Raw genomic sequence first — 23,372 nt, forward strand, 5'->3', positions numbered from 1 at the left:
TTTTTCAATGTCCTCCACCAATCCTACCTGGTAAGGATCTCACACCACGCAGAAATATTCCAGGAGAGGATGGACAAGTGTAATGTAGGCTGCCTTTTCAGTGGGTTTGTCACAACTTCTAAGTATTCTGCCAACAAAGCGCAATCTTCGTTTCGCCTTCCCCACGATATTACCTATGTGGTATTTCCAATTTAAGTTGCTCGTAATTGTAATTCCTAGGTATTTAGTCGAATTGACAGCCCTTTGATCTGTGCGATTTATCGCATACCCAAAATTTATCGGAGTTCTTTTAGTACCCATTTGTATGACCTCACACTATTCTTTGTTTGGTGCTAATTGCCACTTTTCGCACCATACAGAAATTCTCTCTAGATCATTTTGTAATTGGAATTGATCGTCTGATGATTTTACTAGACAGTAGATTACAGCGTCACCTGCAAAGAATCTAAGGGGGCTGCTCAGATTATCACCTAGATCATTTATATAAATCAGGAACAGCAGAGGGCCTATGACACTACCTTGCTGAATGCCAGATATCACTTCTGTTCTACTCGATGACTTACAGTCTACCATTACGAACTGTGACCCCTCTGAGAGGAAATCATGAATCCAGTCACACAACTGAGACAATACCCCATTGCACGCAATTTGATTAACAGTCGCTTGTGAGGAACGGTATCAAAAGCCTTCTGGAAATCTAGGAATATGGAATTGATCTGAAATCCCTTGTCGACAGCACTCATTACTTCATGGGACTAAAGAGCTAGCTGTGTTGCACAAGAACGATATTTTCTGAATCTGTGTTGATTATGTATCAATAAGTCATTTTCTTCAAGGTGATTTATAATGTTTGAGTACAGTATATGCTCTAGAATCTTACGGCAAATCGAGGTCAGTGATATGGGTCTGTGATTCAATGGGTTACTCCTACTTCCCTTCCTGAATATTGGTGTGACCTGTGCTACTTTCCAGTCTTTCGGAACAGACCTTTCACCAAGTGAGTGGTTGTATATGATTGCTAAGAAAGGCATTCGTGTCGTACTCAGAGAGGAACCAAATTTGTATATCATTTGGATTGGAAGACTTGCCTTTCTTTAGTGATTTGAGTTGTTTCATAACACCCAAGATATCTACTTCTTTGTCACATGCTAACAGCTGTTCTAGTTTCGAATTCTGGAATATTTACTTCATCTTCTTTTGTGAAGGAATTACGGAAAACTGTATTTAGTAAGTCTGCTTTAGTGGCACCATTATCGGTAACATTTCCATCACTATCGCGCAGTGACGGTATTGACTGTTTTTTACCCCTGGTATACTTTACATATGACCAGAATCTCTTTGGGTTTTCTACCATATTTTGAGACAATATTTCATTGTGGAAACTATTAAAAGCTTCTCGCATTGACGTCCGAACTAAGTTTCGATCTTCCATGAAACTTAGCCAGTCTTGGGGATTTTGCATTCTTCTGAATCTGGCATGCTTTTTTCGTTGCTTCTACGACAGTGTTCTGATGTGTTTTGTGTACCATGGTGGATCAGTCCCATCTCTTATTAATTTTTGTGGTATGAATCTATCTATTGCTGTCAATACTGTATCTTTGTTTTTGAGACATATCTGGTCCACACTTACATAATTAGCTAGGAAGGAATGGAGACACACTCTTAGGAAGGCATCAAGTGAATTTTTATCTGCTGTTTTAAAGAGATATATTTTGCATTTATTTTTAGTGGTTTTGGTTGATATGGTTTTGAGTCTCACTACAATGACCTTGTGTTCACTAATCCCTGTATCCGACATGACACACTCTATTAGATCAGGATTATTTGTGGCAAAGAGGTCAAGTGTGTTTTCGCAACCATTTACAATTTGTGTGGGCTCATGAACTAATTGTTCGAAGTAATTCTCAGAGAAAGCATTTAGTACAATTTCAGAAGATGTTTTCTGTCTACCACTGGATTTGAACATGTATTTTCGCCAACAAATCGAGGGTATATTGAAGTCTCCACCAATTATAACTGTATGAGTGGGGTACTTATTTGTGATGAGATTCAAGTTTTCTTTGAAGCATTCAGCTATTATATCATCTGAGTCGGGGGGTGGGTGGGGGGGGGGGGGGGGGGGCGGGGTCAGTAGAAGGAGCCAATTATTATTTTGGTACAGCTGTTGAGTATAACCTCTACCCACAGTAATTTGCAGGAACTATCTATTTCAACTTCACTACAAGATAAGCTACTACCAACAGATGCAAACACACCACCAATTACTTTATTTAACCCATCCTTTCTGAAAACGGTTTGCGCCTCTGTAAAAATTTCAGCAGAATTTATCTCTGGCTTTAGCCAACTTTCTGTTCCTATAACGATTTCAGCTTCAGTGCTTTCTACCAGTGCTTGGAGCTCTGGTATTTTTCCAACATAGCTACAACAATTTACAGCTACAATACCGACTGTTGCTTGGTTGATTCTCATCATTTCTTTGTCCTGTACCCTTTGAGACTGGAGCCCTTTTTGATCTTTCCCAAGACTGTCTAACCTAAAAAACCACCCAGCCCACACCACACAGCCCCTGCTACCCATGTAGCCACCTCCTGTGTGTAGTGGACACCTGACCTATTTAGCGGAACCCGAAACCCCACCACCCTATGGCACAAGTCGAGGAGTCTGCAGCCTACACGGTCGCAGAACTGTCAGAGCCTCTGATTCAGACCCTCCACTCGGCTCTGTACCAATGGTCCGCAATCGGTCCTGTTGACAATGCTGCAGATGGTGAGCTCTGCCTTCATTTCGCTTCTTTTCCTACAGCTTTTACTATAGCGTTCTGAACTTTTTTTTATAATTTGTGGAAAAATTTTTTTTCTTTCAAAAATACCAATCTATAAAATTTTCTGTTTGTTAGTACCATATAGTTCCACATTCCCTGAAAAGGAGAGCCTCCACTTTTATGTTGAGCACGTTTTATAAACGTTTGAAATTATTGCCATACATAACACTTGTTTTCTTACACACATTTTCACACAACAGGCTCATAAAAATGAAAACCTAGCCTTATTTAACATAATTTTAGTTTTGAAAGATGAGTAAGAGACTTTTTTTCAAGCATTTTGAATGGTTCCAAAATGTATGTGAAAGATCCAAAGACTTAAAGGTTTCAATTTATACAACTTCTGTGTACTATGTTTTGTACTGAAATTAGCCAATCAATGAATGTTCCACCGCTTCAGTACCTTTCTTTGATATAGAGTGATGCCTTCCTGTTGAATCAATAGGAACTAGAGCACTTGTGAACACGATGAGAGCACTGATGGCGTTGTTGCGGTCCTTCAGCTGGAAACCTATATCCAGCAGCTGGTTCATGTGGCTGCATAATGTTCACTACAATTTCGTTTAACTCATAACTGGTGTCTATAATCTCTGCAAATCCCCTGGTTACATTCATACACACACACCCCAAACATCCTCCTATTCAGGTTGTGAATCTGATTATCATCCTGTTGTTTCTGAGGTGTCAGCCGAACGAATGGAATTTCTTCTTTCTTGTTTTTTAAAGTCCATGCACTATGAATTGGCCAATCACTTTGAGTCCAGAAATGTGTCTTCTGAATTCCTTTCACAGGAGTAGTTTGTTTGGACTGTCCTCCTTTTATCTGCTCATGAAATTTTTTGATTTCCTCTTTGGACAAAAGAATGAGGGCTGTGGATGTGTAAGATTTCTTGACTCTCATAAATTCCTCAGCATTCTGAATTACATCTGTATTTGGTCTCGAAAGATTATGTTTTGTAGCACGGTGCTTCAGCAGACCATCTACACCATCACAAGGCCCCTTCCCATGACCAAAAGCACTGTATACCCAGTCAGTTGGCACAAGTGACATACTCAATTCAAACAGCTGGTAATGATTTTTAAAGTGCCAAGGAACACCATCAGATATAATGATGATCTTCTCTGCCCCTGTTTGCAGTTGAAGAATTTTCCACATTGCTAAGAAAGCATGTGCTGAGTCATGTTCAATTACAACTGCAACACCTGTGGACTTGTTTTGAAAATATGTCACTCCTGTAAAAATTGAAACCTGGTCATTACTCCAATGATACCCTTGTACTTGTAGAAGAATTACAGACCAGTTCTCAGCAAAATCATAGTGAAACACTAAACATAGTTCTTCGGCCTATACACACCCTTTCACTTCTGCAATGTGGTGTTGTTGCAATTTCTTCAGATGCTGGTGTGTTACTGCTTTCACTGGCCATTTATCGAGTTCATCAATGAAACTGTCAAAGGCAACAGTTTTCTTAATTAGTTCATTTTCCTCCCATGTCGCATATGTAATTTCTGCAGAGTTATATGCTACGCCTTCCAGTCCAAGTGTCTCTAAAGACAGTCCTCGCTTTCCAGGACAGTCACCACATTTTTGAAACAAACAAGTCTCTCACTTTATGTCACAGACTACTAATGACTTCACATGCCCAACCAAGGTGTCATATGCCATGTGCCCCAGTAAGTTCTTCAAAATTGCCACACAAAGTTCAAAATTTGCACAGTACACTTATAAACAGACATCTCTAGGTGGGTGTGGAACTACCCACTTAGGCCGTAGTGAATAAAATATTGATCTTCCAATATGTGAAGTTGGACAGCCGCTCTCGTAAATTGCAAAAGTTTCTTTAATACTGCGAATCATGTACCTCTTCACTTTCACAACTTTTTGACCTTCAACTGTTACAGTTATAGGGTCTTTTTTGTTGGCACTCTGGCGAGATCAGTCCCATTTATCTTCCAGATAAAATGACTGTACTATTTGAACTTAAGCTGCTTCTACAGGATGACCATAGTAGGGATCTGGTCTTCCAAAGACTCCTTTTACAGCCCTCACATTTCTTGATTTGTCTACCATGTTCTTTGATACTGATGGAACATGGTTCAAAAAACATTTTTTTTTAATATCTCTGGAATAATAGTTAAAAATTTCACCTTTTAACTGTAGGATGCACAATATTCAACAGCTGAATTGATATTTGTGAAAAATTCCTGGCAAGAGGTTCCAGAGTGCTTTGATTCATTTTCTTCTGAAAATGGAATGTCTATTTTGAAGAGTGTGGCCAGATTTGTTGTTGTGCATTCATCCATAGCTTTAGTAATTTCTCTGCACTTTCTTGATGCATAGAGCTTATGACCCAACTTCACTGACCACAGTTTCTTACAGGAGTAGCTGTAGTTGACTGATTCGGAGTATTTAATTCTTCCTCTATTGATGCAAAATCTGCATCATCTGCACCATGGGAGGCTTCAACTTGTTCAGGTACTATCATTGTTGTAATTCTGTCAAAACATTTAAAAACACAAAATGTCATCACTGGAAACATCTTCACTTTGAAACAGAGTCTTCAAATGAGAACACTTATTCCCAACCTGGTCTTATACACACATCAAAAAAAGTTTTGCATTAACTCAGTTCCGAGAATTCCAGAACCTGTATAAAATATTGGAATAGAGATCACCATAAACATCATTTCCACTCTTTTTATTGCTCATGAAAACCACATATTGCATGTTGTACCACCATACACTGAGACATTCAGAGGTGGTGGCCCAGACTGCTGTACACGCCAGTACCTCTAATACTCAGTAGCACATCGTCTTAGCATTGATGCATGCCTGTATTCGTCGTGGCATACTAGCCACAAATTCATCAAGTCACTGTTGGTCCATATTGTCCCACTCCTACACAGAAATTCGGCATAGATCCCTCAGAGTGGTTGGTGGGTTAAATCCTCCATAAACAGCCATTTTCAATCTATTCCAGACATGTTCGATAGGGTTCATGCCTGGAGAACATGCTGGCCACTCTAGGTGAGCAATGTCATTATCCTGAAGGAAGTCATTCACAAGATGTGCATGATGGGGGCATGAATTGTTGTCCATGAAGACGAACGCCTCGCCAATATACTGCCAATATGGTTGCACTATCGATAGGAGGATGGGATCCACGTACTGTACAGCCGTTACGGCACCTTCCTTGGTCACCAGTGGCGTACTTCAATCCCACATAATGCTACCCCAAAATAGCAGGGAACCTCCACCGTGGACAGTGTGTCTATGAGACATTCAGCCTGATCTGGTTGCCTCCAAACACATCTCCGGCGATTGTCTGGTTGAAGGCATATTCAACACTCATCAACAGCTGAATTGATATTTGTGAAAAATTCCTGGCAAGAGGTGCCAGAGTGCTTTGATTCATTTTCTTCTGAAGATGGAATGTGATGCCAATCCTGAACAATCCATTCGGCATGTTGTTGGACCCATCTGTACCACGCTGTTTGGTGTCGTGGTTGCAAAGATGGACCTCGCCATGGGCATTGGGGATGAAGCTGCACATCATGCAACCTATTGCCCACAGTTTGAGTCATAACATGACGTACTGTGGCTGCACAAAACACATTATTCAACATTATGGCGTTGCTGTCAGGGTTCCTCCGAGCCATAATCCGTAGGTAGCAGTCATCCACAGCAGTAGTAGACCTTGGAGGGCCTGAGCAATGCATGTCATCGACAGTTCCTGTCTCTCTGTATCTCCTCCATGTCTGAACAACATCCTTTTGGTTCACTCTGAGATGCCTGGACACTTCCTTTGTTGAGAGCCATTCCTGGCACAAAGTAACGATGAGCAAGTGATCGAACCGTGGTATCAACTGTCTAGGCATGGTTGAACTACAGACAACACGAGCCATGTACCTCCTTCCTGTTGGAATGACTGGAACTGATTGGCTGTCAGACCCTTTCTGTCTAAGAGGCACTGCTCATACGTGGTTGTTTACATCTTTGGGTGGGTTTAGTGACATCTCTGAAAAGTCAAAGGGACTGTGTCTGTGACACAATATCCACAGTCAACATCTATCTTCAGGAGTTCTGGGAACTGGGATGAGGCAAAACTTTTTTGACGTGTGTATATAACTCTTTTATGGATATGCAAATAGTCAGCAAACTTCACTCTCCTGTGGCCCCAGTCAGAAGACATTTCAAACAGTCCTTTTCACAGAACACACTGCAATTGTGTCAACACAGAACTCGCTCAATGGTCTCAGATGTCTTAGAAGCTTCTTCAGTAAACAAATTAGCACTCAACAAATACAATTCAGAAACCTGCAATGAACAACCCGATAAAGAAACTGACAAGAAACTACAAAAAGTGTAAGAAATATGTGCAACAATGAAAGTGAAAAGAAATAATTGCGACAAAGAAAGTGATGAGAAATAACTGCAACAAAGACAATAAAATAAACACTGCAACAAAGAAATTAGTAAGAAAGAACTACAGTAAAAACATACATTACCCTTGAAAGTTGAAAAATAAGATTTTTTAAAATAAAACCTGTCCAACTTAGAAGTGGAAACTCTTCTTTACAGAGAAAACAGAGAAAAAAATCTAACTTTTCCCGATTAGCATTTTTGAAAAAAAGTTTTTTCTGTAAATTATAAAAAAAATTCAAAAGGCGACAGTAAAAGAACTTTGACAGATATATCCAAACGGAGGATACCATTGTAATCATAAAGCAATTAACTTTGATATAGAAGGACTGTAACAAAATATCTCAAATTGTTCCACAGATACAGCATTTTAAAAAAAATTCTGAAATTTGCATCTTCAAAATGGTGTTCGTAGTGTCATCTTTGGAGGCCTGTACGTCAGAGCAGGAATTTTTTTGGAAAAACAAAATAATACATGTTTCTTTCTTACTCCTGAATTTTAACATACGCTAAATTCAATAATATCTGAGACTATGAAGGTAAGCCGCCCCCCCCCCCCCCCCCCCTTGCCTGCAGTGATACAGATGATAATAAAGTTACATAATTTTGTTTGTTTGTTTGTAAACACATGTCAGCAGTTCTGGTACACAATGATATTCCTGCACTCCAGTACTGCAGCACACCACTAGAGGAGCCAAAATGAGGAGGCACAGTCAGTTGATGAAGAGGAATTTGTACAGAAATTCATTTTGAGCAACAACAGAAACATTGCACTCGTGCCAGGCTAATCCACAGGACTCCTTCAGCTACCTGGGTTGGCCTGGCAAATATCAAGGACATCAATTTGTTGTAGAATTTTGGAACTGTGATAATATGACATGATTACTTTGGAAATAAAAATAAACAATGTTCAATCATAAACAAGGACTTCACAAACATCAGTCCTTGGTTGATAGTTTTGTTTGTGGATCTACAGTGCTATAAATAGTGCAACCCAAAGTTAATGTCAGGTATCTTGGTTTCCAGAAGGCTTTCAACATGGTTCCACATTACAACTTAATGAAACTGATATGAGTTTATAATATAATGCTGGGCAGACCTCAACAAGGAACTATATAAAACCAATCATATTCATGAAACATCAAATCACCTGTTACTTAAGTTCAATGTAGAAACAAAAAGCAACTTGCCTTTTGGACATACAAAAAGTAGTGCAACAGGAAAGTATCATAGTAATAAAAGAATAAATCCTAGGGCCAACAGGGGACCACATGTGGCTAATATAATGAAACCTACATACAATAGTCCTTCGGAAACCAGTTAAATGTCAGGAGACATGTTATATTCATTTACATAAACAAATTTATATAGTAAGCAAAAAACGTTTTTAGATATATTTATCCCACGTGGAATGTTTCCCTCTATTCTATTCAATTTATATAGTAAGATAGATACATTAAGGAAAACTATGAAAGTGCCAAACTTAGAAGAAAAAAAGAAAAATTAAAGTTTTTATGTCATCTATGCACCAACCATGTTTGAAACCATCAACTCCATCGGCAGCAAATTGTAAAATTCCATATGAACTTCACATGTGTCTCCAACGACCCAAAGGTAATCTGTCGGGGAAAAAAAAGTTGAGTACTTGGCATTACTAATAACATTGCACAATAAATTGATTACAGGAACTTAGCACACTATCAAACTTACTTCTTAGTGCACAAATTTAAAAAAGCAAACAAATTGAACCTGCAAAGATTTCAATATATGAAGTTATCACTAACAAATAAGAAAAAAAAAGTCAAGCTGAAGAAAAAGTTGTACCCAATAACAGTACAAAATGCACCTGTTCCAACATGGCACAAAAACTTTTAGCTTTTGCAATTAACTATTCATAGAAAGTTAGGAGCAGGGGGGAGACATAAGGTAGACAGGATGCAGAAATGAATGAAATTTTATGTTATTGGAGTATTAATGGGAATTATATTGTATCAAAAAGTATCAGTTTTAAAAAGTAGATATTCCTGAATTAAGTAAAAAGGCATTGCATAAAAAAGTTCCCTCTCAATTTCCCCAAAAGATGTCTAACAATGTCTTCCCAGTTTTCAATACAAGTACACCCACGTAGATGACTATTTTTCCAATATTAATTTTAAAAACTTTTGTATCAACCACTTAGTCTTCTTATTGGTATCATGCTCTGTCTTTTTCATTGAGAAAAAAAAAACAAGATATCCTGATAACTTGTTTTTCTATACTGAAAAATATTCAATCCAAGTCACGATCGCCATAACATTGTGTAACTCATTTAGCTATTGGAAACACGTAGAAAAATAGTTTCTTTATACAATCTATATCTGAAGCATACCACAGATTTAACTGATCTAAGACACTTCATTTAATCCAGTATGTGGATTGTCTAATTCAGACTGGGATATTATTATTTATTTAATCGATTATCCCCCTTCAGGAGAGTGATTGAACTTGAATTTACAATTTTATTTTTGGATGATTTCCCTCTTCCTCTTCCAGGAATTCTTCAACCTCTCGGAATGTTGTCTCTTCCATTTGACTGTCCACTTCTTACCAGGTTGTTGCATTGTTCTTATTCGAACTTCACATTCATGATTTTACTTTGGCACTCATTGCGGTCTTCAAGATTTTCTATGTTGCTCTGTTACATGACCCTCTGGACCTCCTTTAGCCACTCCGTGCTGCACATTTACTCTTTGTTATGATGTTGAGTAGTTTCTTTGCCATTCTGGTGTTCTTCATTCTGCAGATGTGGTATGTGTAGAACTTTGCTAGTCAGTTCCGGATTTCTTCGGTTATTGTGTTGGTCTTTTGATCGAGTTCATTCTGAGGTCTCTTCATCCAAATGTCATTTTTGTTTTTTGCTCTAAATTTTCCTCAGAATTTTTCATTCCTGTTTTTCTATTACCCTTATTTTGGAGTGACTACCAATTACCATTGTTTCAGCTGTGTACGTTCCTTCTGGAAGAATCACAGTTTTGTAATGTCTCAGTTTTGCATTTGTCGAAATGCATTTCTTGTTGTAGTATGCCCATGTTAATTTATACGCCTTTTGCAGCTTGCTGATACTTTGTTCATTGGCGATTCTGATTAGTCCAGGTAACTGTATAGTTCTGCCAAGATATTTGAAGTGGTTGACTTGGGTGATGTTACTGTGTTTTGAGATTGGTGGGGACTTACTTTCTGGCGATCTTTCCATCTACTCTTTTTTTTCGTACAAAACATACAAACCAGTTTTCTGTGCAATTTCATGTAGTTTTTCAACTGTGTGAATCACTTCTGTCCTGTTGTTTGTGATAGTTTAAATATTGCCCATGAAGGCAAGGCATTTTACTTTAGTAAAGTTTTCTTTTCTGATACCAATTTGAACATCTTTTACATGAGGTTCTCATTCTCTGATGATCTTTTCCAGAACAATATTGAAAAGCATCAGGGATAGTCTGTCCCCCTGTGCTGTACTCCTGTTCTAATTTCAAAAGGTTCCGATATCTCACCCATGAATTTCACTTTGAAAGTTGTTCTTGCAAGTGTCTGTTCTACGATTTTTCCAGGGATTTTGGTCGATTCTGAATTTTTCCATGGTCTTAAAGAGGGTTTCGCAGCCTATTGAGTCATAAGCTTTCCTGTAATTGATGAATGTAATTACTGTTGTTCTGCATTTTCCCATTTGTGGTATCGTCTTTAGGCTCCAGATCTGTTCCATACATGATCACCCTTTTCTGAATTCGGCCTGGTATTCACCAAGTAGTGGATTTGCCAGGGGCTCTATTCTGTTTAGGAATGCTTTGGAGAGGATTTTGTATGCCACTGGGAGCAGGGAGATTCCTCTGTTATAGTTGATGTCTGTCTAGTCACCCTTTCTATGTAACGGGTGGATCAGAGGGCATTTACAGACTTCTGGTATTTCCTCTGTCTCCCATATGTCTGAGATTAGGTGATGAAGTTTCTGTGCCAGTGTAGGATCGTTCCGTTTCGAGAGTTCTGAGATAATCTCATCTTCTCCTGGTGCTTTGTAGTTCTTGAGCTGCTTGATTATCACTGTAATTTCTGTGAGATCTGGGGCTTTTGAGTCCAAGTGTGTTAATACCAGGGGTGTGAAGTCAAGCTTCTCCTGTGGTGGTTCACAGTTAAGAATGGAGCAGAAATATTGGGTTAATATTTTGCAGTTGTTTTTTGAGTTGGTTTGCAATGATTCGTCGGTTCTTTTGAAGCAAAGACTGGGCGCTTGGTATCCCTATAGGTTTTATCTAAATGTTTTGTAGAGTTTCTTGTATTATTTTTGTTGAAATCCTGTTGAATTTCATGGAGTCTGTTGTTGTCACAGCCTCAATTTTCTTTCTGAATCACCTTTGCAGTGTGTTTTCGAGTTCTAAGAAAGTTGTCCCAGTTTCTCTCAGTTCTGTGGCTGTTGAATTTTTTCCAGGCTGTTACTCAGTTGTCTACTGGCTGACTGCAGACTGTGTTCCACCAGCAGTGTTTTCTGGTGCGAAGGGGCAGTCGTAGTTTCACGCCTTCCTGAATTTTCCTTGTTAGTTTCTTCCAGCCTGTCAATTTTTCCTGATTAATTTGTTTGATGATTTGTGCTTTGTTGCATTTCAGGTATTCCGGATCTGGCTTCATGTTTTTGGGTGGGCATTTTTTCCTTCTATTGGACTGAAAATTTGTCTTTATTTGTAGGAGATGATGGTCTGATTCAAAAGTGCCTTTGAAAGGTCTTCAGACTGGGATATATTAGTAGTCTTGAGAACTAATGTAGATTGTCAAATCCAGATTGTTCCTTGAGAACAAAAAATTAGCTACTTTCTCTGTTCACTGTTTGAATTGGCTATGATAGTAGGTTCTGGTGTTCTGTAAGAAACTTGTCAAAATTTAAAGATAATATGTTTTCCTGTGAGGCATGTTAGTAGGAGAACATACTGCTCTACCCAAAGTGACAATAAGGGTTCGCACACCAGTTCTTTCATTCCTCATGTTCCTTATTTTGTAGTTGCCAATAAGAAGTTTTTTTTTTTTTTTTTTTTTGGTGGGGGGGGGGGGGGGGCACATCAGGAACATCATAAGAAAACAACAGCTACCGAACAGATGTATATCACTAACATGGTTTATGTGGCAATACTAAACATGATTTTACACAACTATTATTAGTATGTACAATAATAGTATTTGGGCAACAACATTTTTTAGCTATGTATAAATTACTGTTTGAATGAACAGATGAAATTCGAAACTGAAGAGTTTAACAATGAATGTCTACACATGTTGGCACAACACTGCAGTCTCCAGCAGCAGTTCTGATGACGTAACAGACTATCTGTTGAATGGATACATATAAATGATTCAGTGTGCTGAGCTTGTTTCACTTTGAAACAGCTATCCGAGGATTTATAGCTCCCAGCATTAGGAGACTATACGTTAAGCAGAGAAATATGCTTGGACCAAAGCCTTATGTTCATAAAACAAAAAGCATCAAGGATGCAAATACTGGCCATCAAAGCCCGTATTGTATGATACGGGTTCATTCTTCAATTTCTACAACTAATACTGACAATACAGTAAAAGTTGATACTGAAAATGCCTGTCAGGGCTCTACGTTATATGTGCGATTTTGCTTGATGTGTTAGTCCTGTGTGATTTCATCATCACTGTTATTATTCTGTTAGTCTTTAAATATTTTACGTTCAATGTAGTGTTAGGAAGTTCATCATAAAAATACTGATGGCTCAAAATGCACACTATTATGAGGATGTGGTGTCATCACTCTTCAAAACTGTGTAAGTTTCTCAGTGAAATAGGTCATTGTTCTTTTCTGACTGTTTACATTCATTGTCATTTGAAAAAGTTATTAAGATCACTATAGAAGCTTGCACATTTCATAACGCTAAGTTACCATGAGGTTAAATCAAGTACATGTTCAAAATCAACATGTGGCCTTTGCGTAAACGGTCACAATTTATGTTAACAGGGTTGTATTTATGAACTTTACTCTCACTATTTTGTGCTCACAACAATACTGAGCATTAATTCCTTTATAAGACTGTGACAATGGAATGGATCTTATTGGTTTCTTTTTATTTCAATCTTTGGCAAAAGATGTCTGATGACTTATCCGAAATTTAAATAACACATTCACAACCAAAATTATTGCATCATTAGTACAATCAGTAGGTACAGTTTAACTCTTACACAATACAACTATATGAAATCATGTTTCCCTCATAACAGGATATTTTACAGCAATGTTCCAACATTAATATTAGAGATGGTTTTAATTTGACTTTCTTTGGACTCAATTGATTTTTCTCTTTAATTGGTGGTAGTGAAGTTAGTTTGCACAAAGATGTTGAGTTTCTAGAGTATTGAGACCAACTGCTCTTCTTTGGAAGACGCACTGGTTTCAGAGCATTTAAGGGTTCAGAGAAAGCTTTGTCTGTGCACATGATGTAGAGCTGGGATGATGTTGAAGAACTGCTATCAATGACAAACTTCTTTAAAACTGTTTCAAACGATGTGGTGAATGTCAAACACTGCACCATGTTGAAAGCCTTCTCATTCTCACCATTCACTAATCTCCTTGTGACCTTCAGTTCCTGAATTATTCTCTTCTTGACACAAAAATGACAACACCTGCCTCATATGGAATGATCACCTAAACAATTTATGTGCTTCAGTACAGATTTGCATGATTCATTGCTTTATGTGCCTTTGATTTGTATGTAAGTCACTACATATAGCATCACCATTGCAATTGTAAGTTCTATATCTAAACATTAGGCATTACAAACACCCTGTAGGATTGTTACAGGGTGACAATTATTGAACTACATGAAAAAAATCGTAAATTAGTTACAAAACATGGCGTGCACACATTTTCTTCAACATGTAAACATCACTACAGATATTCGGATTTAGGTTATGACATGTTCAATATGCCTGATGTGGTGCAGATGAATAGTGCAATACTGCATGATCCGCTGAAGCGTTGGAACATCGATGCTGTCAATGACCTCCTGAATGGCTGTTTTCAGCTCAGCAATGGTTTTGGGGTTACTGCTGTACACCTTTTCTTTAATATAGCCCCACAAAAAGGCATCACATGTGTTCAGACACAGAGAATATGGCAGCCAATCGAGAGCCAGAAAGCAGTCCTCAAAGTGCACTTTCCTGCTTCGATGGGGTTGAGCTACGTCTTGCATGAACCACATCTTGTCGAAATTGGGGTGACTTTGGATAATGGGGATGAAATCATCTTCCAGAACTTTCACGTACTGTTTGGTAGTCGCCGTACCATCAAGAAATATTGCACCGATTAGTCCATGACTGGTCATTGCACACCACACAGTCACCCGTTGAGAGTTAAGAGACTTCTCGATCGCAAAATGTGTAATCAAAGTCCCCCATATGTATCAATTTTGCTTATTGATGAACTCATCCAAATGAAAGTGGGCTTCATTGCTAACCAAACCATACTAATTCCTATCATGCCCTGTGGCCAACCCAGCAGTTTGAACATCCTAATGCAAACCATTCAGAATTTATGACCATTTTATTTCATATAGTTCAATAATTGTCAACCTGTATAAAGGACATACCTTGTTGTTGTTGTCGTTGTTGTTGTTGTGGTCTTCAGTCCTGAGACTGGTTTGATGCAGCTCTCCATGCTACTCTATCCTGTGCAAGCTTCTTCAACTCCCAGTACCTACTGCAACCTACATCCTTCTGAATCTGCTTAGTGTATTGATCTCTTGGTCTCCCTCTACGATTTTTACCCTCCACACTGCCCTCCAATGCTAAATTTGTGATCCCTTGATGCCTCAAAACATGTCTTACCAACCGATCCCTTTAATCATACAGTAAAGCTGCATGTCCTCGGGAAAAATTACGGCTGTAGTTTCACCTTTGAGGCAGAAAAACCCAGCTACGATATATTCTGATAATACTGGACAGTTGAATGTTAAAATAGATGCTACATTCTTTCTCTAGTGGTCCATTTATATTCTTCATATTATTCACCTCACATTCCCCCATTATTCTTGTCATTCGTTGGGGTCCATTTCCTTTATGTTGTGACAAGTAACTAATCATATGCTGAAATGAAAGTCTTATGCATTTCAGTAGTCATATCGTTGTCAATTCAATCTTCGGCCCCTAAAAGCTTACACACAGTCCCTATCTGTAGAGTATCGTTTAACTCCTTTCAAAGATCCAGAAACTTTTTCGAAAACTTGGTCAACATAAGAGTGGAGATATTTTCAAAGGATTTGCTTCACTCTTGATAAGTATATCTGAATTTTGGCAAACTTGAATTTGTTACTCACTCCACCATAAATTTTGCATTTGTTTTCTAAGGAAGACCACCTATCCAGTCTGACTTTGCAGGTTGGGTAGTAGTAATCTCTGGTGGTTTTCTCTTCCATCAGAAGTATGAGCAGCAACAATCATTCAGTTCCAAGAGGCACTAAGGAAATAAACCTCTCACACAGATCTCTCTCTATTTAGGAAAGGCTCATGCAACTGAAATGCAGCAGGTACCTCGTAAGTTGTCCATTAATTACTATTATGCCTCAACAGCCATCCATCCCACCAGCAAATAGTGCACCTTGAAGATAAAAGATTTTTACCATCCTTTTAAGCCAGGCAGTTAAGACACTTTGCTTTCTAAATCACACAACACACCATCATCAAGCCTTGTTATTGCTGAAGCATGTCCAGAGGTTGTGAACCTTGAGTGTAACTTCCACACACTGCCATTGCTGACTTTACCCATGGGGGCAACCGGAAGTTAGCATTTCGGTGTGGAAAGGAAAATAGAATTACAAATGCTCCAGACCATACACCCACCAATCATGTGATCACAAAAGAGCTTTGAGACTCCTGGGAATATTAATTACCTTGCAAAGAGGGGAGGGAGGTGAAACAGAAAAATCTGATAAGCAGCCTGCTCTGACAATGCGATTTGGAGTATGAATTGTTGGAATGTCCATCCTAACTCACCAGATTTAGTACACTCTGACTTCCATTTATTCTCACACTTGAACAAATTTTGTGGTTTGAAAATGTTTTTGAGTCCAAAGAAGAAGTTATGGCAGGTGTAGATCAGTATTTTGAAGACCTTTCAAAATCTCACTGCAGGGATGAATCTCATGCCAGAAAAAATGTTGTACAAAAGAAGATTCAATTAAAATATTTAAGTTTAAAAAAAGTTCATTTTTAACCTATGTAGCACAGTCTTTCACTGCCAGGTGAACAAGTTTTCAATGTGTTCTTATAATTTTTAATATAGACCTGTGTTTTGCAGCTATTACAGGTTACCATCTTTCACAAAGACACTAACAAACTCTTCTTTTAGTTAGGGGGAGTGCTCCAGAGATGCTTTGTTGGTTATTTAAAATTTCTGTTTTGTTAGATAACCTTAGGTATCTATTGGGTGCCACTGCTCCACATTTCTGATGGAATTTGTAATTGACAGTACATCTCATTCCTTGAGAGTGAGTATTTACAACTACTCATTACATGGTCTTTTGTACTGTTGGCTGTTCAGTGCTGGCAATTTTCTTATTACAGTATGCTTCTACATTTTCATTTTATGGCAGAGAGTTGCCAGTTAGTAGAGTAGGTAGTTCAGAAGAATGCTTCTTAGAGTTGAGGTGGGGAAACAATTCTTCTCAGTCCCTTCCACCTCACAGCACGTAATCTTTTATATTATTGGCTGTCTGAAAAATATCGCCCATCTACTGTAGTAGTTTTCAATGTCAGCCTTATTAGTTTCACTGTTCATCATTTATGGCCTACGTATTTCTTTTATTTTTATGTACAACAAAGGAGAAAATTCTTGTGAAATGTATGCAGGCATCACATCTCCTTGTAGGCAAGAACTGGCTGAGTGAGCCCAAGTACAAGTAACGATGTAAAAGAAAAATATGAAACATGCGGTATCAGAAAAAATGCATTTCAGTAGGTGCATATATATATAGCACCAGTGCTGAAACTTCCTGGCAGATTAAAACTATGTGACGAAGAGGAATTGGAACATAGAACTTTTGACCATGGAAAGTAAGAAAAGAAGTTACTGGCAGAAGTAAAGCTGTGGAGTAGGTCGTGAGTTGTGCTTGGATAGGTCAGTCAATAAAGCACTTGCCACAAAAGGCATAGGTCCAAGATTCGAACCCCAGTCTTGCACACAGTTTTAATCTGCCAGGAAACTACAAATCAGCACATACTCAAGTTAAAAAGTGAAAATTCATTCTGGGAACACCGGTATTAATAAACTATGTATGCAACAAAAACTGAAATCACATACACAAAATTGAAGAACTGGACCGATGGTATTTAGGAAGTATAAGAGCACTGAAGAGGTGAGATGATTAAATACTCTTATATTTACATTGCTTGAACAGGGGAAAAATATTAGCAATGTCAGAAAGCTTGCAAACAAACAAACAAACAAACAAACAAATAGGTGTTAAGTTTTAAATATTCACAGTCTTTATAGCCATTCTTTCTCATTGCCCAGACACAATTTTTATATGAACACAAACGATACTTGATCAGTATGCCAAAAGATATTCATTAATGATTGGAAAACTGACATTACAAACTTGTCATGAAATTAACTCACCCATTTTAGAACTTGATGATGTACTTTTCCTGTCTAGTGAACCAAAGTGAATTGGTGTAAATAGAAATGGGCCTGAATCCTCTTTCAGTTTTTCTATTTTCTGTGGTCGAAGATGTGGTACTAAATTTTGAAGAGTGAAACACCTATAAAATAAAATACCGTCTACTATATATATATTACTAATAATTGCTCACACTGTCAAAATTGAGACATACTGAAAAGTAGCCCGGAAATTATTTGCATAGATACATATACATCAGTATCACTTTAAAATAATTTTCACATAACGTATTCCTAATATACCATCACATACAATAAAAACCTTGCTAGATATGAGTTGCAGAAATGTCAAATGAGGGGAAGGAACTGGAGAACGAATAGGAATTAGGGATGAGCTTTCAGGGCAAGAGGTAGGAACAGATGATGTAATGCAGGGCGAGGGGCAGAAACTGGACACATGTGTGCAGTAGAATAGGTGAGAAGTGGGGCAAGGGGCAGGAAGTGGGGCAAAGGGCACGAAATTACATGCCATCTGTATTAGACAGTAATTTTTCATGTATAAAACTCAAGACAAAACTTTCAATATTACTTGAATTATTGTCAACTTACTTCAACTGTGGTAGATGGGTAAGATTCGCTGGTGGTACTACAGTCCCAGAGTCAAGAACAAGTGGTACTGGTGCTCCTTCACACTGTGCTGCCAATGCTTGTAACTGCATAGCGAGGTCCTTACGTTCTGCTTGAGACAATGCACCCCAAAGAGCTTGGAGGAGGAATGTAGTGTGCCTTGTTGCTAATGCTGAATGGCCCATACGTCGGGCAGCTACAACCAGTTCCTGCACAAGTTGAACTTGGAGAACTGGCCATCCGTGCACACTGCCATCTATAAATACATAGCATTAGTGTACTGCCAAGACACATTTCAGCTATGATACATGGAAACAAAAAGTTTCATCCCCAGAAAATAATGTTCAGCCAATGAAAGAACAATACTCTGAATAAGGTTAGAATTATTCTCTACAGGTATGCCTCTTTTGTAGAACAGTACAAAATAACAAACATGTTCTGATTTCTACATTGGTACGATTAACACCAAGTTATCAGTTACGATGCAGGGGCATAGACAGAGGGTGTATATTGGCAGTACTCAATATCCTCTTTCAAAGCATGCTCTACAGCATGGCAATAGTGGCCTCTGTGAATGTTTCACCACATGTGCCATGTGGATTCTCTTCCCTGACACCAATTTCTCACAACCTCACAGTTTGGAACTATTGTTACAACAGGTGCTTGGTTCTTGCCATTCATTTGATAAACTTATGTTAATTTTTGTGGTCTCAGCATTTCTTGTCAGTAAGCATTCCTTTTCTGCACTCCCATTTATTTTTCTATATCTTTTATTTTCCAACTGATCTACCTCCCCCCCCTCCAAACCTATATTTGTCTACCACACACTTAGCTTTCTGTTCTTGTTGTCTTTTGCATGATATTTTCCAGTAAAGTTTGTCTTGCTTATTACCTTGTCTTCCACCTTTAAGCTCCGAGGTTTTCAAATCTAATCTGGTGCACATACCAACAATTGGCTTTCCGCTCCCGTGACATCTGGTAATTCTCCCCCAATTCTGAGTTCTCAGCGACTCTCTAATAATCCTCCCCTTTTCCTAAAACTCATCACAGTCTTTTTCCTTCATCCGTCTTCCTTTCCGTTCAAGGGTTCTGTCAGAAGGAAAAGCCACTGGCTCCAAACACTTACACATTTCCCTATCCTTTATGCATTTTTCTCTCCTGTTGCCACTCAGTGAGCAGATATTTTTACCTATCCAATAATATTAAATCATGAAAAATTAGTACCTAATGTACACAAGATTTTGCAAACAAATGGAAACACTGACCCCAAATACACAAACTTCATCTACAAGTTTGCAAAGTTCTTTCTTTGCTCTCGTACATATGCTTGTAAGAGTTATGCTGGTGTTACATAAATGCACAAAGCATCCATCCCTTCCAAGTTCATGCACATATCTTTTTGAAGCTCAGAAATAGATATTGATTCTGTACTGGACCAGGTCAATGGCCATTTTCATCACGAACTGAAATACATGTCACACAAATTATTTCATGACACACAAACTATAGCAGTACCTGATACATACAAATACTTGGAGCACCTGACAAAAAGACTTTTTTATTACAGAAATTTAGTAAACAATTAGTAAAGCATTATTTTACATATGTAATCAATACCATTTATTGTCACATCGTTTTTATGACATACTGGATATAATAGAGAAATCTAATGGTCCCGTCTATATCATATGTAAATGCTATACTTAAAAAAATCGCTTAGTACTTCATTTATTATGGCTTAACATATAAAACGACATTTTTTATTATATTTTTGGAGAAATATATTTTATATAATGTCCAATTTTCATTTTTGTTTGTTATGTATTTGGGGATTACTAACAACAATGTAATGCTTATTTTCAAACTATTGTTTTCCGCAGATTGTTGTCTTCAATTCAGGCATTAAAACAAATGCATCATCAAATGCAAAATGCATACACACATCTTAAATGTGAAAAACAAACGAAGATAACTGATTACCTTAAGCAGAACAGTATGTTACTGCATTGCATTTTAATGTTAAAGCACTTAGTTAAAAATCTTAACAACCCTGTCTCTGAAGAAAATTAGAAAATTAAATTCCAGTACGAGTTATTTTTTCAAAGTGCAGAAGTGGAATAACAGTGTACTCACTAATGATGTTTTGTGGTTATATGTGTGAGATATTTTCTGTGGGCTACAGTAGGTACAGTACATTACGTTTGTACAACATTTTAATGAGAAATGTATCAGAAAGTGTAGGCCTTCATGTAATGCATGTATAAAATACTGTCTTTTCATTTCATCATTGTTGCTATAAGCCACTTATGGTAATTTTTAAACATGCCAACTTTTATCTCATTTATTATCTAAGACCATGTTTGACATTATCGAACAATTTACACTGCTGCTACTTCTTCCTTCCTTTTACATTTTGCTGGCATTTTATTGTTGTATGTACTACATAAACATACGAAAACTCCCTCACTGTCCACAAATACTGAACTGTAAATACTATAGGTGTTCTGCATTCCTGCTACTTTTAGAAGTGTTAACTCTATGGCGGTCTAAAATTTACTGATATGAAATTTTTTTAAGTTTTTCTAACTTTAAACTGCTGGTCCTTTCGACATTGTTATGACTGGTTTCAACTGTATTCAAAGATAAAAATTTATGTTCAAATGATGACACTAACAGAAAAAATATTAAATTAATTATTATTAAAATGTATGCTTATTTTTCATATTTTGATTTAATTCAAAATTGCAATTACATTTGAAATTATTGTCATTATTGTTATTTGCATAATTTATTCTGGATAATAATTTGAAAGCATTTGTAAAATAAAAAGTTGATCAAATATAAATTTCACTGGATGTAAAAAATTGGTACTCTTGAGATCACTGTCCTGCAGGTTTCTGTATCTCTGGTCTCCTTGACCAAACATGTTTTTGGCATGTGTTAGTAGTAGGCAGGAATCTGTTCTTTTGAAAGCTGAAGATGGTGTACGTACTTGGTGGGTATGGTTGTTGGCATATACTGCAATGCTGAATAATTGTAATTTCATCATTGTGGCAACAAAAAGAAATATTACAATTTAACCATGCTGTGTTCTTATCTGAAATACAAAAATTGCATCATACTTACTAGACATAAATTACTGTATTATCACAAAGAGCCACTTTTACAGCCAGCCAAATTTTCTTTAAGCAGCCACAAGAAACAGGTATGATTAAATATTGTGCGATATTCCTTCTCAGACATTTCTTAGCTGCACTATACTGTTGTTGTCATAGCTAAAACATGTACTTGATTTGACATTTTTCAAATTATAAGATCTTACCCATTTTTCACAACAACAGAGGGGAGCATGGTTGCAAATCTCTCATATCTATTTGCAACATGTCCTCACTTCCAATTTAGCAAAGAATCTTTTACATCTTCTCGAATTATTTTCTGTTTACATTACACAATTATCTTTTCCATCTTGTCACCTTATTTTCTGTTTCCATTACAAATTAAATCTTTCATTGTTTGAAGTTCTTTGACTACGCAGACGCATGTCCACGAAGCTCTCACTAAGACAAGTGATTAATATTGAAATAAGAGCTAATTTAGTTAGTATTGCAGTGTAGACTAGTACATTTACTACTTCTCTAGGCTATCTCTTGACTGTTTCACTTTTCAGAGCGTATTTTGTAAAGGCTATTACTCATTTGTTTTGTTTACATTTTAGGCGTAAATCTCATGCAAGTGCAGATATTTATTTTTGACTAGATCATTTTTTCTGCCACCATCCTCATCCCTAGCCAGAACCCAGTCCCATATACTGTTCCTGTGTTGTTGCTTGGCTCATGGAATCCCCCCGAATGGCCTTACCATCAAATTACCCATCTCTGGCTGCCACCCCTCCTTCCACAATGACCCCCATCTGTTCAGATCCCGCCAATCTTTAGCCCTCACCAACACAGCCCTGCAAAACCATAACAACCAAGTACAAACCTCCTTGCAGTACCTTCTCTCAATCCAGAAACTTTTCCTGCTATGCAATCCCAAATTTCTGGAACCCATAACACACATTTAAACACTTGCCCTGCACAAACTTGAGCAACATGCACAATGCCACCTCAAATGATCTCCCACCAGCACACAGAACCCAGAATCCGAAGAGACCCATACAACAGTAATGAATCTTTCCTCCTGAAGCCTTAGCCCCACAAAAATATCACTCCTTTCCAAAGGCTTCACCTTTTGCCCCACTCCCAAATTCGATCACGCAGTACTTGTTAAAGACCTCTCCTTCTCCCTGTCCGTACAGTGGAAACACTTTTTCGCCACCAAAGACCAATATTGAACCCTGCCTAACTCAGTTCACTCCTCAATACAACTATGGTCTGCCCCCATATCACACTCTGTTAAGTTTCCAGAATTTCTTAACCTCGAACCTTGCCTCATCATCATTCCCCAAATCCCTCAACATGCAAACTAGCCTTACATCTGCAGAAAGAACCACAGTCCACCATCTAAAAACTGATCCACCACTGTTGTTTCGAACCGCAAGGATTATCGGAGGAACAACTCTGCCAGCTGTCAGATACATCAAATACAAACCTTGCCACAGTGACCCAATTCCAGAAATCCAGCAGGATCTATAGTCACTCTTCAAATCCTTAGGCTCATGCCAGAACCTTTCCCCAGAGTCCATATCTCTATTCACCCCTACCCCTCCCTGCAATCCTACCTTCTGCATGCTTCCATAAATCTAAGCACCCAGGATGCCCCTATGTTGCTGGTTACCGTGCCCCCACTGAAATAATCTTTGCTCTCAAAGACCAACACCACCTACCTCTTACCTGGAACCTACCCTCCTACATA

At 37.9% G+C, this 23,372-nt stretch overlaps 1 protein-coding gene across 2 annotated transcripts in view; it reads right to left on the minus strand.

Moving 5' to 3' along the window:
* The window catches only part of LOC124595481 (protein brunelleschi), a 249,419-nt gene that overhangs the window by 103,069 nt on the left and 122,978 nt on the right, over nucleotides 1–23,372 (minus strand). For both annotated transcript variants that reach the window (XM_047134241.1, XM_047134242.1), the window contains exons 10-12: nucleotides 18,501–18,774; nucleotides 17,892–18,034; nucleotides 8,777–8,862 (exon numbers count right to left, since the gene is read on the minus strand). In XM_047134241.1, coding sequence (XP_046990197.1) covers nucleotides 8,777–8,862; nucleotides 17,892–18,034; nucleotides 18,501–18,774 — 503 coding nt within the window. The remainder of the gene's footprint in view (nucleotides 1–8,776; nucleotides 8,863–17,891; nucleotides 18,035–18,500; nucleotides 18,775–23,372) is intronic.

This window comes from Schistocerca americana, chromosome 2, assembly GCF_021461395.2.
Source record: "Schistocerca americana isolate TAMUIC-IGC-003095 chromosome 2, iqSchAmer2.1, whole genome shotgun sequence".
Taxonomy (NCBI): Eukaryota; Metazoa; Arthropoda; class Insecta; order Orthoptera; family Acrididae; genus Schistocerca; species Schistocerca americana.